General features: G+C 43.0%; 1 protein-coding gene across 4 annotated transcripts in view; it reads right to left on the reverse strand.

Annotated features, from left to right (window-relative positions):
- Positions 1 to 364: 364 nt before the first annotated feature.
- LOC106582297 (BRCA1-associated RING domain protein 1) overlaps positions 365 to 19,605 on the reverse strand; it is a 37,415-nt gene continuing 18,174 nt past the window's right edge. For all 4 annotated transcript variants that reach the window (XM_014165234.3, XM_014165233.3, XM_014165235.3 and 1 more), the window contains 5 exons: positions 12,774 to 12,900; positions 12,417 to 12,549; positions 11,224 to 11,316; positions 3,680 to 3,777; positions 365 to 1,426 (listed from right to left, as the gene is read on the reverse strand). In XM_014165234.3, coding sequence (XP_014020709.2) covers positions 1,085 to 1,426; positions 3,680 to 3,777; positions 11,224 to 11,316; positions 12,417 to 12,549; positions 12,774 to 12,900 — 793 coding nt within the window. In that variant the 3' untranslated portion in view covers positions 365 to 1,084. The remainder of the gene's footprint in view (positions 1,427 to 3,679; positions 3,778 to 11,223; positions 11,317 to 12,416; positions 12,550 to 12,773; positions 12,901 to 19,605) is intronic.

Here is a 19,605-nt window from a genome sequence, read left to right on the forward strand (position 1 = left end):
GAATGTGAAAAACCCAGCAGCGTTGCAGTTCTTGACACAAACGCACTGGTTTGAGTGTGTTAAGAACTGCAACGCTACTGGGTTTCACGTTCAACATTTTCCCGTGTTTATCAAGAATGGCACCTACTACCATACCCCATTCAAATATTTTGTCTTGCCCATTCATCCTCAATCGTCTCAAAGCATTAAAAAAAAAAAAAAAAAATCCTTCTTTAGCCTCTCTCCTCCCCTTCATCTACACTGATTGAACTGGATTTAACAAGTGACATCAATAAGGGATCATAGCTTTCACCTGGTCAGTCAGCAATGTTCTTAATGTTCTGTACACTCAGTGTATATAATTAAGATACATATGAGTCAGTAATTGTGTTGCTGCAACAACGTTTATTTTGTAGAATACCATTCATTCTCAAAAGACCAAACAGAAAACTCTGTGTGCAGCAGCAGGAGGAGGTGACATTAGTATTAATAAAGGCAGTGTTTCATAATTTTTATTTTTTAAGTCATAAAAATGGAGAAGAGGCAGTCACAATTCAGTTTCAAAGAAAAGGGCATTCTCAAAAGCACAGACGTTATAGAGTCTCAGTAGGAGAAAGAAGTTACATTGATTTTTCACTCCTTCATTCAAAATACTGAAAAGTGCCAAAATGTTTATAATCTTCTATCGTCATTGAGCAGGGATAAAAATAAACACTTCACTAGCTTATCTTTGAGCTACAGGTACAAAACTTAAAGAAAAACAAGTAATGGCTTGTGATAGGTGGGTATATTTAAGGCCAAATCCAGAGACATCAGAGATTGGGGACTGACAGTGGCTGTACAATCTCTATTACGTCAAGGTTATAGTTCTACAACCACAGCTGTCTGTGTTCTGATTAGACCTTAATATTCAGGTGGGAGACGGAAAGACCATGGGTCTGTTAAAGAGGGTGCAATGTTACGGAACATTTACATAGAAACATATTGTGTAGAACAGATATGATTGTCTGTCATGTATAATAGGCAATCATGACAACACTATTTATTACATTTCTATCGGAAATGTTGCGAACGTTTCACCTCACTGAATACACACCAGGTGTGTCTATGATTCAAGCTCAGGCACTGGCAGTAGCTGGAAAGCCGATATACAGTTTACAACCCATGTAGATGGAGCTGACCACACCTTTCCTAACCTCACCCTGGGTGGCCTGTAAGAGCCCTGGGGATCATAGATGATGTACTGGGTACACAGGGCCTGGTCTGAGCCTGGAGAGGCGTGGTAGGCTGCAGCAGACAGGGTCTGGGTCACATCACTGTCTGGTTTGGGCTGTCGGGTCAGGATCTGGCCCCCTGCCTCTCTCACCAGCTGGAGGAGCTCATCCCTGGGGGGCTTCCTGAAGGAGCCCATGAGGTAGAAAAAACAACCGTCCAACAACGGGGGCAGCTGGGGTAGAGTAGAGATGAGTGGAGTATTGAAGAGTAGAATAAAATAAAGTACAATACAGTAGCGTCAAATAGGAAGAGGGGAGACAAATGAGATAAGACATTAAAGTCAAAAGACAAACAAGGGTTGTTAAGACAAAAACACGTCGTCTGTGGACTGCAAGGAGAACTAAACAAATAATGTGTAGTCCTCTAACAAGGAAAAGTGAGGATGTTTCATGAATTTTGTAAATTACGGTAGACAAACCCTTACAAATTCATCAAAGCCCTGCGCATACAGAGGGAGAAAAAAACAGAACAAAGAATGTATCTTCTTCCTTGATCCTAAACGATGCTAACCATTCTAGTGCCTCGGGATAACATCAAGTCTCACGAAGAATAGCCTAGTGTCTGGACAAAGTGTCCAGACAACAGAGATCATTTATCCTTGTTCTGTAGTTAATGAGTTGAAATGCTGCTGAATCACTGCTACATCACAGCCACAACCTTTCAGTTCTTACATAACCGCAGCCTCTACTCCACTCCTAATAAAATACCAAATACTCCAATCCAGGGTGGGTTGATATGGACTAAAACTCATACCTTGATTATTTCAAACTTATGGGCGATTTATGATATACATCGACTTCTTTTCTGTTCTCTAAATAAGCTTTGTTGCACAATTAAAAAGGTCAAACACACTAGATTTGAAAAAACAGTCAGCAATAATCTATTGATTTCAAAGCTTGTGTAATGATACCGAGGCTGAATTACATACCTTCCACAACCATAAGACCCACTAATCATTTCATCAAAATAGTTGTACCTGCTTTTTTTGCAATAGTCACTGATCTAGATTTCAGGTCTGTCTATAAAAATGTCATTTTTGTTACAAATGTATCACCAGAACCATTCTTAATGCACATTCACTAATAATGTAGCAGGCATTATAGAAAATTAAAACTGGTCTCAAACAATTTCTCAAGCACAAGCCCACGTGCTAGTGAGTAGCCAGCTAATATTTATATTTCAAGTTTAGCCAACTTGGCATTAGGTATAATTTCATAAGCTCTGAATTCAGCTAACAAGGCAGAACAGTTGAATTGTTATGAACACAGCTTTCTGTCCCGTCTCCAACAGTTTGAACAGCATGCTAGCCAGATGTTGAAATCAGGTGGCCTACCTTATTTCTCAGAATGAGAAGAAGTTGCCAAATCCTTATTTAAATTGTTTTATGTTTATTGTACAATTATAAAAACAGAGACTAAACAGCTAGTATAACAATCTTTATTTGACTAAAATGCTGCTAGTGATACGTGGTACCGTAATGCGCACGCAACAAACTGAGCCTACATTTTCCAGAATGAATGTTCATTGGTACATCCGTTTTAGTAGTGTCTGCTCTGCTCAAAAAGATCAAACATAAACAGGGTATGGTTCGAAAGGTTAACTTCAGTGTCACAGTAAAATAATGTCTCCATGTGTTTCGGTGTCTATATGACCAATTCTGTTGGACCCAAACTCAAAATGCAAATTGCCGTTAACCATTTATCAGAGAGGAAGAAGTGATCTCTCATCTTTGTTGTTGTGAGTGGTAGGGGGATGGGTGTGGGAGAAAGTGGCAAAGCGAGAGGTTTAACTCCCGCCAAAATCTTTCCAAAATAAGCCCAATGCCTTTCTATGCGCTTATTTTGAACCTTAGCTTGTTGCCTGCGGGACAACGACTCCCGTTGTTAGGGTGGAGACAGGAGCATCTCAGAAGGAGCGAATGAGACAAGACTAAAAAGACATGAGAACAAGCAGACATAAACGCTCATAAAAACAATTCTGCGATTCTGGCATTTGGAATATCACGCAAAAACATGCATTTGAATTAATCAAATTAATTAGATAGATCACCCAGACCTATTGCATTGTACTCCTCTATTGTATTGTATTCCTCTATTGCATTCTATTCCATTCCATTGCATTCTATTCCATTGGGGTTGAATTGTAATGACGTTGCTTTCCAACCCAAGAGCCATACTCCATCATTGTAGCTTTAAAAAAAAAAAAAAAAAAAAATCCTATCAGTTTAGTGGCTGTGTATTCAGGTGCCAGAAGACCCCTCCACTGAATGCATCAATGCACTCAATTGTTTCCTGCTGTAAACTGGTACTCTCCAGAGTTTTAGAGTAAGCCAGTTCATTGCCTCCATTTTGTTTTGTTTCTTGTTTGCAGGGGTGTGTGTGTGTGTGTGTGTGTGTGTGTGTGTGTGTGTGTGTGTGTTACCTACCAGGCTGTGTCTGTTAATGCGGCTGCGTTGCGGTCCTACTCCTGCTTCATGGTCACTCTCGGCGATCCAGCTATCTGCCTGCAGGCACGCCTCTACCCCTGTGTGAGGAGAGAGAGAAAGAGACAAGGGGACAGCAGTAGCTTAGATGAGTGGAGAGAACTTGAAAACCTATTTTATAGCTAGATGAGGGGATCCCTGCAGTCAAATGAACCCACGAAATTGGCTGTTAGTACCACACACCAGGGTTGTGAACATTTAAACAAAATTGGGATCCTTCAAGTTAAGAAAAATCCCTAACTCAAACTTTTTAAATAAAAAATGTTCATCAGTGCAAAATATGTGTTATAGCCTAATTAGAAAAAGTAATGTGTCATTTGAATGTAGAATTGGTTATATGAAGTAGATACACAGAAAGTAAACAGCAGTGGGTCAATTTCCGCAAAAACTAAAGAGCTTTGAATCATGAGGCTCGGGTGCCCTGGCTACCACGCTGTAGACGGCGTGAAGCGAACCTGTGCACATGTGCCAATAATGTGTGAGCCAAGTGTTGAATCTCGCTCATCTCAATAATCTAGCCTCTTCATTGATGATGGCCCCTGCTTTACTGAAGTTGCGAGACACTGCAAGTCAATGATTGCAGATAGATAATCCTAGTGCACCATTCGGACTGTCTGCCAGGTGGCCAACCTGCCTATACTGTGCCCCTCCCCTCTCGCTCTGTCCCTTGGTAACTCGCTATGAAAAATGTGAGTTTTTGTGTTCTCGAAAGTACGGCAACTAATCAGTCTCCCCCGGTCCAACAATACTGAATCATAGGAGTCGATTCCTAGCGGAATCAAATCTTGACACTCAGAAATGGGAGTCGACGTGCAATGGAGTAGATGCTACACTATATCATCGTCGTTAAGAGTTGGAAAAATGGCAGAGAAAGGCAAGTGAAAGCAGCAAAGTCCTGTATGGCAATACTTTCAGAAGGAAATGCAAACTTTGTGAGGTGGAATTGAGGTAAAGTAATGGTAGTATAGGTGCAATGCTTAACCATCTGAAAGGGACGCATTGAGACACAAACTGCTGCTGGCAGCAGCACAGCTGCATTGTGAATTCATATGGAATTTTATGAAATCCTTATCGTTTTAATGGAAAACTGATTTCCATTTGTCAAATCCCTACCACACACTTACAGATCACAGTATATAACCATGGACAAGTCCTATGTACCCGCATTTAACCACGGCAAGGTGACTGGGAACATGGCAGAACACAGAGAAGTCATTCCCTCCGCAAGGCAATCAAACAGGCAAAACGTCAGTATAGAGAAAGTGGAGTTGCAATTCAACGGCTCAGACACGAGACATATGTGGCACTGACTACAGACAATCACGGAGTACAAAAGGAAAACCATCCATGTCGGGGACATCGACGTCTTGCTTCCGGAAGGGAACATGTTCTTTGCCCACTTTGAGGATAACACAGTGCCACTGACGCGGCCCGTTACCAAGGACAGGGGGCATCGTTCTCCGTGGCCGATGTAAGACATTTAAAACGGGTTAACCCACGCAAGGCTGCCGGCCCAGACGGCATCCCTAGCCGAGTCCTCAGAGCATGTGCAGACCAGCTAGCTGGTGTGTTTACGGACATATTCAATCAATCCCTATCCCAGTCTGCTGTCCCCACATATTTCAAGATGGCCACCATTGTTCCTGTCCCAAGAAAGCCAAGGTAATTGAACTAAATGATTATCACCCCATTGCACTCACTTCTGTCATCATGAAGTGCTTTGAGAGACTAGTCAAGGATCATATCACCTCCACCTTACCTGCCACCCTAGACCCACTTCAGTTTGCTTACTGCCCCAATAGGTCCACAGACGATGCAATCACCATCACACTGCCCTATCCCATCTGGACACATATGTAAGAATGCTGTTCACTGACTATTCAACAACATAGTACCCGCCAAGCTATCATTAAGCTTGAGGCCCTGGGTCTGAAACCCACCCTGTGCAATTGGGTCCTGGACTTCCTGACGGGCCGCCCCCAGGCGGTGAAAGTGGGAAACAACACCAGTTAGGTGATCCTTGACACTGGGGCCCCACAAGGGTATGTGCTCAGCCCCCTCCTGTACTCCCTGTTCACCCATGACTGCGTGGCCAAGCACGCCTCCAACTCAATCATCAAGTTTGCAGACGACACAACAGTAGTAGGCTTGATTACCAACAATGATGAGACAGTCTACAGGGAGAAGGTGAGGGCTCTGGGAGTATGGTGTTTGGTAAACAACCTCTCACGCAACGTCAACAAAACTAAGGAGATGATCAAGGATCGTGGAAACAGCAGAAGGAGCACCCCCCTATCCACATCGATGGGACAGCAGTGGAGAAGGTGGAAAGTTTTAAGTTCCTCGACATACACATCACAGACAAACTGAAATGGTCCACCCACACAGACAGTGTGGAGAAGGCGGCGCAACAGCGCCTCTTCAACCTGAGGAGGCTGAAGAAATTTGGCTTGTCACCTAAAACCCTCACAAACTTCTACAGATGCACAATTGAGAGCATCCTGTCGGGCTGTATCACTGCCTGGTATGGAAACTGCATCGCCCACAACTGCAGGGCTCTCCAGAGGGTGGGGCGGTCTGCACAATGCATCAGCGGGGGCAAAATACCTACCCTCCAGGATACCTACAGCACCCGATGTAATAGGAATGCCAAAAAGATCATCAAGGACAACCACCCGGGCCACTGCCTGTTCACCCCGCTACCACCCAGAAGGCGTGGTCAGTACAGGTGCATCAAAGCTGGGAATGAGAGACTGAAAAACAGCTTCAATCTCAAGGCCATCAGGCTGTTAAATAGCCATCACTAGCACAGAGAGGCTGCTGCCTATATAGACTTGAAATAATTGTCCACTATAATACAGTGTCACTTTAATAATGTTTAAGTATCTTGCATTACTTACAGTGGGGGGCAAAAAAGTATTTGATCCCCTGCTGATTTTGTACGTTTGCCCACTGACAAAGAAATGATCAGTCTATAATTTTAATGGTAGGTTTATTTGAACAGTGAGACTGAATAACAACAAAAATAGAGAAAAACGCATGTCAAAAATGTTATAAATTGATTTGCATTTTAATGAGGGAAATAAGTATTTGACCCCCTCTCAATCAGAAAGATTTCTGGATCCCAGGTGTCTTTTACACAGGTAACGAGCTGAGATTAGGAGCACACTCTTAAAGGGAGTGCTCCTAATCTCAGTTTGTTACCTGTATAAAAGACACCTGTCCACAAAAGCAATCAGATTCCAAACTCTCCACCATGGACAAGACCAAAAAGCTCTCAAAGGATGTCAGGGACAAGATTGTAGACCTACACAAGGCTGGAATGGGCTACAAGACCATCGCCAAGCAGCTTGGTGAGAAGGTGACAACATTTGGTGCGATTATTCGCAAATGGAAGAAACACAAAAGAACTGTCAATCTCCCTCGGCCTGGGGCTCCATGCAAGATCTCACCTCGTGGAGTTGCAATGAGCATGAGACGGTGAGGAATCAGCCCAGAACTACACGGGAGGATCTTGTCAATGATCTCAAGGCAGCTGGGACCATAGTCACCAAGAAAACAATTGGTAACACACTACGCCGTGAAGGACTGAAATCCTGCAGCGCCCACAAGGTCCCCCTGCTCAAGAATACATATACATGCCCGTCTGAAGTTTGCCAATGAACATCTGAATGATTCAGAGGACAACTGGTGAAAGTGTTGTGGTCAGATGAGTCCAAAATAGAGCTCTTTAGCATCAACTCAACTCGCCGGGTTTGGAGGAGGAATGCTGCCTATGACCCCAAGAACACCATCTCCACCGTCAAACATGGAGGTGGAAACATTATGCTTTGGGGGTGTTTTTCTGCTAAGGGGACAGGACAACTTCACCGCATCATTTGACGGGGCCATGTACTGTCAAATCTTGGGTGAGAACCTCCTTCCCTCAGCCAGGGCATTGAAAAAGGGTCGTGGATGGGTATTCCAGCATGACAATGACCCAAAACACACGGCCAAGGCAACAAAGGAGTGGCTCAAGAAGAAGCACATTAAGGTCCTGGAGTGGCCTAGCCAGTCTCCAGACCTTAATCCCATAGAAAATCTGTGGAGGGAGCTGAAGGTTCGAGTTGCCAAACGTCAGCCTCGAAACCTTAATGACTTGGAGAAGATCTGCAAAGAGAAGTGGGACAAAATCCCTCCTGAGATGTGTGCAAACTTGGTGGCCAACTACAAGAAACGTCTGACCTCTGTGATTGCCAACAAGGGTTTTGCCACCAAGTACTAAGTCATGTTTTGCAGAGGGGTCAAATACTTATTTCCCTCCTTAAAATGCAAATCAATTTATAACATTTTTGACATGCGTTTTTCTGGATTTTTTTGTTGCTATTCTGTCTCTCACTGTTCATATAAACCTACCATTAAAATGATAGACTGATCATTTCTTTCTAAGTGGGCAAATGTACGAAATCAGCAGGGGATCAAATACTTTTTTCCCCCACTGTATCTCATATGTATATACTGCATTCTATACTATTCTACTGTATCTCAGTCTATGCTGCTCTGACATTGCTCAACCAAATATTTATATATTCTTCATTCCATTCCTTTACATAGATTTGTGTGTATTGGGTATGTTGTGAAATTATTAGATGTTACTTGTTAGATTTTGCTGCACTGTCAGAACTAGAAGCACAAGCATTTCGCTACACCCGCAATAACATCTGCTAAAACACGTGTATGTGACCAACAAAATTTGATTTGAAGAAACCATGAGAAATTAAAGTGCGATGAAGAGTAGAATGCCCTCAACACACTTGCCCTAAAGGCGAATGATGCAACACAGATTGAAATACGGCAATCTTTAGCATAGCATCTCCTTCTCTCCACGTGTAAGAAATGAACCGTTTACAAAAAGCTGTGATTTTCCCCACATAGCACTTGAATAAATTGAGTACCAGGATCTGGTCTAGTAGTAGTGCTTCTAACCACTGACTACATATGGCCCCCAGTGGCAGGAGTTCAATACACACATCCACCTTAATCCTCTCTTCACTTCACTCTAATCTAGCGCCCCCTTTCATTTCTTAATATAATGTCACAATTGTTTTTCAAAAACGGGAGAGAAGTTGCATAGAGGGAGATGAAAAGGCCCTAGGATTGATCCCAAATGGCACCCTATTCCCTACATAGTGCACTTATTTGGACTGTAGGATCCTGGGCAAAAATACTGCACTATATACAGTAGGTTAGAGGGTGCCATTTGGGAAGCAGACATGTTTTCCCCCTCCCTGTGGTGTCCTCCCTGTGGTGCCACAGACAAGAGGAAGGTTTTCTCCAACGGTACCAGACAACAGAACTTTAATAGTACTGTCTGGGACTAGGTAAATGCTCCATTATTACATTATCGATTGTAAAAACAAAAACAATATTTGGGTTGTTGTGTTGCTCAGCACTGGGAGACCTCTTCGTGCCGAGAGAGGTTTGGATGACAGATGAACAGCAGTCATGGCTAAAATAAGAAGCATTTCAAGGGGAGGGGACTGAGGGTTGCTTTAAACCTTTCCATTGGTTGCGGTCATTTATGGACATTGGCTGCATCCGAAATGGCACTCTATCCCCTACATAGCGAACTATATAGGAGATAAAATACAATTTCAGACATTTTTTTTTACATTTTAGTCATTTAGCAGACACTCTTATCCAGAGCGACTTACAGTAGTGAATGCATACATTTCTTTTTTTTTTTCTTATAATTTTTTTGTACAGGCCCCCCGTGGGAATCGAACCCACAACCCTGGCGTTGCACACACCATGCTGGCATTGCAAACACCATGCTCTACCAACTGAGCCACAGGGAAGACAACCCTTACTCCAGTAAAATAAGAAGGCTTTCAAGGGGATGGAGGGTTGCATTAAACCTTTCTGTTAGTTGGGGTAATTTATGGACATTAGTTACCACATGCAAATAACATGGCCTAAAGCTTAATGACAATCTGCAAGGTAACCAAGTGTTTCCATTTGAATGTCTCATAATGCCATTGTGCTTGGCATGATGATATATGCTATCAATACAACAGTGCCATCTTGATCACTGCCTAACCGCGGCAGTGGCAGCTACAATGTATTTTCCCATGAGGGCAGTTCCCATGTGACAACATACACACTCACGGATACACACTACAGTCACACAACACTGTCTGACACACACAAACAGTGTCCATAGCAGTCATCAAGCATAATTACATTTACTAATCCCCCTTAATTGCAGCTTTCATTTCGAGAGACCCTGCGAGGCCTTGGCGGGGGGGAAAGAGATACCGGGGTTAATCCAGGCTCCCACTCCGCTCTGCTTCGGACGATAGGGCCAGCTAGTTATCCCCACCACCAGAGACTGGGGTCCATGGAAAGAGGAACAGACAGAGGGATGGAGTGTGGCACACTTATGGTTGAGGGTAGACAGGCTGTGTCAAGTGTTCATCCTCCGTGGAGGAGAGAGAGGTGTTGGGAATAATAAAAATGTTCTCAATCCTAAAAAGGACACACACACACACACACACACACACACACACACACACACACACACACACACACACACACACACACACACACACACACACACACACACACACACACCAAGGCATCAGACACCTTGATGACAGTCACCTTTTTCCTTTTTGAGGTAGACTGCCTGTGAATATCTAGTATATTTTATTGTTGCCGCTAGGAAAAAAAGAAATGCATGGAAATTGTAAAGTTTCCACTTATAAATTCACCTCTGTAGGAAACAAACACAAGAGAAGAGTTTCTTTCTTTGATTTCTACCAATTTTGACGTCTAGGTCCGCTGACAATTATCAAACCCCCCTATTTCAATCCACTGTATTTGCCTGTATGCCCGACACGTACATTTAATATCTACAATATCCTGTTGAACAAACCCTTCATGCCTCTCAGGACACTGCATAGCATAGAATAAAGAAGATAAAAGACAAAGTACAAAAGCAAATGCATTTCTTCCAAAACCAAGGAAACAGGAGATAATGCAAGGGAAGATGAATAAAAAGTAGGCATATTTCTCCATCTAGATTGTTATGGAGTATGAATCCATACTGCTTTAAAGCACACTTGAAACAGAGGGTAGCGGATAACTCTGAATGCCTGACATCATCGATCATGTAAAAATGTAAGGGTTTGAAATTATATACTATTAATGCCCAATGTATCCATGTACAGTATATAACACAATATATGGACAGTTTTACAGTATAATTATATTTCTCATTAGAATACATTAACCATACATAGACACACATTTGAAAGAAGCAGTACAGAACCAAGGTCAAAGACCACAGTTAATGTATGAGGGAAAAGTGTGCCATTTGGGATGTAGCCTGTATAAGAATAATAAGATACTTAGACATAAGTTCAAAGAGGCTGAAGGTATGGTAAGAGGCAGAGTTGTAGGCCAGGCTACTGTAGGCCTAGGAGGCAGAGGTGAAAGTTTCTTACAGCTAAAGTTGAGGACCCAGCAGCCGTTCAGGAGGCCCAGGAGAGTGGACAGGGTGGTGGGCATCGGCCCGTCTGGTACCACCACATGGGTGACTAGAGGAATGGGAGAAGAAAAACTGGATGTCATCCAAAGATGTGTTTTAGTGCATGGGTAGTGATGGATACAGCACATATCAACTAATGTCTGCCATTGCATGGGTTGGGTTAGTACACATCAAGTGCATGCCAGTGCATTCAAATGGTTTCGTATCTGTTTATAACAGTTACAATCTGATAATTAGGCCTAGTTATGAAAACGTAAAATAAATGTAGGCCTACTAAATAAATAGACAGTTGAATACAATTTTAATAGAATAGCCTTCTCCAAAACATTATTTGAATAAAATAATGGCAATGTCTTTGTTGTGAGTGATTGCAACACAGGCATGGGTAGATAGAATCAGCCTCATTCACACCAGGCTTAGACAATGAGACTTTTGTATAAAACATTTTTTTAAATGTAGACATTCTTGTTGCTTCTGCAGTCAACAAGGCTCTGTGGCTGACAGGCTGCAAAATGACCTTAATTGTATCTCAGGGCTAAACTCTGTGGTTTACATGCTGTGGAGCTTTGCTCTGCCTTCACTTTAAATAATAGGAGACACTGAAGTCTTTACTACCCAAAGCCCTGTAGACAGACTGAGACAGACGAACACTTCCATTTTCTGTTCGTTTGAATACTGTAGTCTAACGTTCATCACAACAGAAGTCACAAACAGCTTATGAGAAATTACTTCACTTACTTTCCAGCCCTGTCCTCTGTTCCAACTGCCATTACCATAGAGCTGAGAAACTGCCTTCCCTGTTACTCTGTATCACTAAGATTTGCAAAGCTCCAAAAAGATAGCTACTTGTATGTAATAAGTGATGTTGCAACCCTTTCACACTACTACAAATGTGAATCTCCTGTTTCTTAATCAAACCTAGAGTGGCTGGGAGTAACCAGGAATTAAGTCCCAAAATGTGCCTGGACGCAAAGCTCTTTGTGCTGCATTGCCAACTCCTATTTGGCCATTGACATGCCAAACAAATGTTTGCCATAGGATTTGGCACGACAGAACTAACAGATCTGGGAGCAGGCTTGTATCAAATGTGTTGTAGCAGGTGGCAGTGTACGAGTAGATGGTTACAGGTATAGTGGACAGGTAAGTTACCAGAGCAGGAGAAGGCGTCTGCCCTTTTTCCTCCCAGGAGATGTCCCAGTTTGGCCAGCCGGGTCTGTTGGGACTGGGACAGTTTACTGCCCAGTACAACTACCTGTTCCTCCCGTCTCACACCTTCACTGGCCTGTAACACAACATAGACACACACCATGGGTTTTAAATTACAGATTTTATGTTGTTGCACTCTTGCAACTTACTGTATATAATAAATAAAAAAGGTATAAAATAAAACAACTTCCTGCTCTTTCCATAATCGTATAATTTGGGAAAAGTTAACGCAGAGCTAGAAGGTAATGGTTGATGTAACATTGCTTTTGTGTGAGAACAATGATGGGCTGATGGGCATACCTTATTGAGGCTGGGTGGAGGACTGAGAGGTGAGTTGACTGGGTGGGGTCCTTCAGAGGCTGCCAGAAGGATTGCCTGCATCTCTGGGCTCACGGCATAGTCCACAGGGCGAAGGCCAAACATATTCCTGTTAGACAGAGATACAGACCGTCTCCGTCACAAACCTGAACCATGTTAAAACTGTCTGGGAATCCGGATACACAGACTAGTACCATCTAGCAGCCAGCCAGCAATGCATCATTCTGGGTGCCAAGATTAGGGTTATGCAGACATGGATGGTAACAAACTCACTCATCGGTGACAATATGATACAATATATTAGTGCATGGATTGACATAGGGCTATGACAATCCAGTGAACAGCAATGCAGCGCGAGACACTGAGACACAGAAGACAAAGTGAAACAGCACGATCCGGGAGGAGGGGAAGAAGGGATGAGAAAAAGGAGGAGAAGAGGGAGGAGAAGCAGAACAGGTTGGTGCATAAAGATTAGGCGTCAGCAAAGATAACACCTGGGGGACAATTAATAGGTCCACTGGTCCATAAAATATTTCAATTGGATTCATAACCCCCACACACACAAATACTACAGATGCGCACATGTACAAAAACACACACACATATTCCCAGTGAAAGGAAGTGAAAAGCATGGAAAATTGCTTTGGGTAGGTGGTGTAGTGTGTGTATCTAAGGGGTGTGGGTAACCACTGAAACCAAGCCTTTCATACTGATAAGGGAAAATGCATTAATTTATAAATTCAGATCTGAATGCAGTGTACAGTAGTTGCACACAGTGTTTTGTCCAATTTTTAAAAATAAATAAAAATTAATTCTCAAACTTCCTCCATCTACATACGACAAACCTATAAATGAAAAGGCCAGATGTTTTGTCAGTTGTTATATCTGTAAGTAAATACCCCATTGAGATCATATTTTATTGATCCTGATACATATATGATGTGTGAGGATCCAAGCCAAGACGATGACAGACAGAAGAGGAACCAGAAACACCCAATGCATGGCTCTGCGCAGTTCTCAGTGCAGCTGGGGAAGCGAGGCGATCAGCTGTGAATGCCGAAAAACACCTTGTGTCTGGGAGTGCCGGGAGAGGCACGTCATCTGCATTGACAGACAAGACGTGCCTCCATCTCCGGTAAGCACGCGTACACACACACAATCTTTGTGTTTATCTTACATTTTTTGCACCAAAAATATCCATCTCTCGTGTTTTTGTTTTGTTTTAGTTTATGTTATACCTTTTTATATTGAATACTGCCTTGTTGGGTAGGGCTTGCAAGTTAAAGCCAGAATGCAATCAAAAACTAAAAGCATTGTATTTGGGACAAACCATTCACTAAACCTCAACTAAATCTAAGATGGGGAGAAGTTTGTCCATAATAACCCGCTTCTCTGCCTTCTTAACGCAATCAACAAGGCAGGTCCTACAGGCCCTAGTTTTGACGCACCTGGACTACTGTTCAGTCATGTTGAGAGCTGCCACAAAGAGGGACTTAGGAAAAGTATAATTGGCTCAGAACAGGGCAGCACGGCTGGCCATTAAAAGTATACAGGAAGCTAACATATTATATGCATGTCAATCTCTCATGGCTCAAAGTGGAAGAGAGATGGTCTGGGGTTGTGTCACAGCATCATCGGACTGAGTTTGTTGTCATTGCAGGCAATCTCAACGCTGTGCGTTACAGGGAAGACATCCTCCTCCCTCATGTGGTACCCTTCCTGCAGGCTCATCCTGACATGACCCTCCAGCATGACAATGCCACCAGCCATACTGCTCGTTCTGTGCATGATTTCCTGCAAGACAGGAATGTCAGTGTTCTGCCATGGCCAGCGAAGAGCCCGGATCGCAATCCCACTGAGCACGTCTGGGACCTGTTGGATCGGAGGGTGAGGGCTAGGGCCATTCCCCCCAGAAATGTCTGGGAACTTGCAGGTGCCTTGGTGGAAGAGTGGGGTAACATCTCACAGCAAGAACTGGCAAATCTGGTGCAGTCCATGAGGAGGAGATACACCGCAGTACTTAATGCAGCTGGTGGCCAAACAAGATACCGACTGTTACTTTTGATTTTGACCCCCACCCCTTTGTTCAGGGACAAATTATTCAATTTCTGTTAGTCACATGACGGTGGAACTTGTTCAGTTTGTCTCAGTTGTTGAATCTTGTTATGTTCATACAAATGTTAAGTTTGCTAAAAATAAAAGCAGTTGACAGTGAGAGGACGTTTCTTTTTTTTGCTGAGTTTATACATGCATGCATGCATGCATGCACGTACAGTGGCAAGAAAAAGTATGTGAACCCTTTGGAATTACCTGGATTTCTGAATAAATTGGTCATCAAATTTGATCTGATCTTCATCTAAGTCACAACAATAGACAAACAGTGTGCTTCAACTAATAACACACAAATTGTATTTTTGTCTATATTGAATACATCATTTAAAAAACATTCACAGTGTAGGTTGGAAAAAGTATGTGAACACCTAGGCTAATGACTTCTCCAAAAGCTAATTGGAGTCAGGAGTCAACTGTTGGATTCAGGGTGAAACTTTGAACATTGCTTTACTAGAGACATGATGGATGATAAGTAACACTATAGTATCTGGGGGTGATAGAGAATGGTTGTTTTCCTGTTTCCGGTCACAACTTGCAGACTTGTTTACGCTGCTGTGCGTTTTTGTTGCCGATCTTACTTTGATACCTGACGGTTTTTTACTTTTTCATTACCGTATATTTTTACTTTTTCCCTCACTCAACTTTTTTCATTCAACTTTTTCACCCCGGAGGTTTTATCTGGACATGGTTCGTCAGGACTTCAAACAGCCGAAGCTAAGTAACATTAACATGATGCCTTCTAATTGCAGTCGTTGTACTTATAATATACAGGAGAACGATCGCCTTACGGCAAGGATAGCTGTGCTGCAAGCCCAGCTTCAGACGCGATCGTTAGGCAAGGGTAATTTCAGTGTAGGAAAGGATGAAACAGCGTCTGTGCCACCAGTAAGTACAGATAGTAACGTTAGTATAAACCCCCTCGCACGGTCCCCGCAGCCGGACAACTTTCTCATGGCTTCTGGAGGGAAACGCTGTAGGAATGCTCAACCGGTGTCGCTTATTCAGCCGACAGAAACTTTCAACCGGTTCTCCCCATTAAGCGAGTCGGAGTCGGAGGCCGAGACTTCTCTGGTCTCTACTCCTCCCGTTGTGGGGTCTGAGACGCCGACGGCTCCCACCATTAGCTCTGACAAATTGAAAACCCTAGTCATTGGCGACTCCATTACCCGCAGTATTAGACTTAAAACTAATCATCAAGCGATCATACACTGTTTACCAGGGGGCAGGGCTACCAACGTTAAGGCTAATCTAAAGACGGTGCTGGCTAAAGCTAAAACTGGCGAGTGTAGAGAGTATAGAGATATTGTTATCCACGTCGGCACCAACGATGTTAGGATGAAACAGTCAGAGGTCACCAAGCGCAACATAGCTTCAGCGTGTAAATCAGCTAGAAAGATGTGTCGGCATCGATTAATTGTCTCTGGCCCCCTCCCAGTTAGGGGGAGTGATGAGCTCTACAGCAGAGTCTCACAACTCAATCGCTGGTTGAAAACTGTTTTCTGCCCCTCCCAAAAGATAGAATTTGTAGATAATTGGCCCTCTTTCTGGGACTCACCCACAAACAGGACCAAGCCTGGCCTGTTGAGGAGTGACGGACTCCATCCTAGCTGGAGGGGTGCTCTCATCTTATCTACGAACATAGACAGGGCTCTAACTCCTCTAGCTCCACAATGAAATAGGGTGCAGGCCAGGCAGCAGGCTGTTAGCCAGCCTGCCAGCTTAGTGGAGTCTGCCACTAGCACAGTCAGCGTAGTCAGCTCAGCTTTCCCCATTGAGACCGTGTCTGTGCCTCGATCTAGGTTGGGCAAAATTAAAAATGGCGGTGTTCGCTTTAGCAATCTCACTAGTATAAAGACCTCCTCCATTCCTGCCATTATTGAAAGAGATTGTGATACCTCACATCTCAAAATTGGGTTACTTAATGTTAGATCCCTCACTTCCAAGGCAGTTATAGTCAATGAACTAATCACTGATAATAATCTTGATGTGATTGGCCTGACTGAAACATGGCTTAAGCCTGATGAATTTACTGTGTTAAATGAGGCCTCACCCCCTGGTTACATTAGTGACCATACCCCCCGTGCATCTGGCAAAGGCGGAGGTGTTGCTAACATTTACGATAGCAAATTTCAATTTACAAAAAAAAAAACCCAACAATGACGTTTTCGTCTTTTGAGCTTCTAGTCATGAAATCTATGCAGCCTACTCACTCACTTTTTATAGCTACTGTTTATAGGCCTCCTGGGCCATATGCAGTGTTCCTCACTGAGTTCCCTGAATTCCTATCGGATCTTGTAGTCATAGCAGATAATATTCTAATTTTTGGTGACTTTAACATTCACATGGAAAAGTCCACAGACCCACTCCAAAAGGCTTTCGGAGCCATCATCGACTCAGTGGGTTTTGTCCAACATGTCTCTGGACCTACTCACTGCCACAGTCATACTCTGGACCTAGTTTTGTCCCATGGAATAAATGTTGTGGATCTAAATGTTTTTCCTCATAATCCTGGACTATCGGACCACCATTTTATTACGTTTGCAATTGCAACAAATAATCTGCTCAGACCCCAACCAAGGAGCATTAAAAGTCGTGCTATAAATTCTCAGACAACCCAAAGATTCCTTGATGCCCTTCCAGACTGCCTCTGCCTACCCAAGGACGTCAGAGGACAAAAATCAGTTAACCACCTAACCGAGGAACTCAATTTAACCTTGCGCAATACCCTAGATGCAGTTGCACCCCTAAAAACTAAAAACATCCGTCATAAGAAACTAGCTCCCTGGTATACAGAAAATACACGAGCTCTGAAGCAAGCTTCCAGAAAATTGGAACGGAAATGGCGCCACACCAAACTGGAAGTCTTCCGACTAGCTTGGAAAGACAGTACCGTGCAGTATCGAAGAGCCCTTACTGCTGCTCGATCATCCTATTTTTCCAACTTAATTGAGGAAAATAAGAACAATCCGAAATTTCTTTTTGATACTGTCGCAAAGCTAACTAAAAAGCAGCCTTCGCAAATGGAGGATGGCTTTCACTTCAGCAGTAATAAATTTATGAACTTCTTTGAGGAAAAGATCATGATCATTAGAAAGCAAATTACAGACTCCTCTTTAAATCTGGGTATTCCTCCAAAGCTCCATTGTCCCGAGTCTGCACAACTCTGCCAGGACCTAGGATCAAGGGAGATACTAAAGTGTTTTAGTACTATATCCCTTGACGCAATGATGAAAATAATCATGGCCTCCAAACCCTCAAGCTGCATACTGGACCCTATTCCAACTAAACTACTGAAAGAGCTGCTTCCTGTGCTTGGCCCTCCTATGTTGAACATAATAAACGGCTCTCTATCCACCGGATGTGTACCAAGCTCACTAAAAGTGGCAGTAATAAAGCCTCTCTTGAAAAAGCCGAATCTTGATCCAGAAATTATAAAAAAACTATCGGCCTATATCGAATCTTCCATTCCTCTCAAAAATTTTAGAAAAAGCTGTTGCACAGCAACTCACTGCCTTCCTGAAGACAAACAATGTATACGAAACGCTTCAGTCTGGTTTTAGACCCCATCATAGCACTGAGACTGCACTTGTGAAGGTGGTAAATTACCTTTTAATGACGTCAGACCGAGGCTCTGCATCTGTCCTCGTGCTCCTAGATCTTAGTGCCGCTTTTGATACCATCGATCACCACATTCTTTTGGAGAGATTGGAAACCCAAATTGGTCTACATGGACAAGTTCTGGCCTGGTTTAGATCTTATCTGTCGGAAAGATATCAGTTTGTCTCTGTGAATGGTTTGTCCTCTGACAAATCAATTGTAAATTTCGGTGTTCCTCAAGGTTCCGTTTTAGGACCACTATTGTTTTCACTATATATTTTACCTCTTGGGGATGTCATTCGAAAACATAATGTTAAATTTCACTGCTATGCGGACGACACACAGCTGTACATTTCAATGAAACATGGTGAAGCCCCAAAATTGCCCTCGCTAGAAGCCTGTGTTTCAGACATAAAGAAGTGGATGGCTGCAAACTTTCTACTTTTAAACTCGGACAAAACAGAGATGCTTGTTCTAGATCCCAAGAAACAAAGAAATCTTCTGTTGAATCTGACAATTAATCTGGATGGTTGTACAGTCGTCTCAAATAAAACTGTGAAGGACCTCGGCGTTACTCTGGACCCTGATCTCTCTTTTGAAGAACATATCAAGACTGTTTCAAGGACAGCTTTTTTCCATCTACGTAACATTGCAAAAATCAGAAATTTTCTGTCCAAAAATGACGCAGAAAAATTAATCCATGCTTTTGTTACTTCTATGCTGGACTACTGCAATGCTCTACTTTCCGGCTACCCGGATAAAGCACTAAATAAACTTCAGTTAGTGCTAAATACGGCTGCTAGAATCCTGACTAGAACCAAAAAATTTGATCATATTACTCCAGTGCTAGCCTCCCTACACTGGCTTTCTGTTAAGGCAAGGGCTGATTTCAAGGTTTTACTGCTAACCTACAAAGCATTACATGGGCTTGCTCCTACCTATCTTTCCGATTTGGTCCTGCCGTACATACCTACACGTACGCTACGGTCACAAGACGCAGGCCTCCTAATTGTCCCTAGAATTTCTAAGCAAACGGCTGGAGGTAGGGCTTTCTCCTATAGAGCTCCATTTTTATGGAATGGTCTGCCTACCAATGTGAGAGACG

Source organism: Salmo salar, chromosome 21, assembly GCF_965601325.2.
Source record: "Salmo salar chromosome 21, fSalSal1, whole genome shotgun sequence".
Classification (NCBI taxonomy): Eukaryota; Metazoa; Chordata; class Actinopteri; order Salmoniformes; family Salmonidae; genus Salmo; species Salmo salar.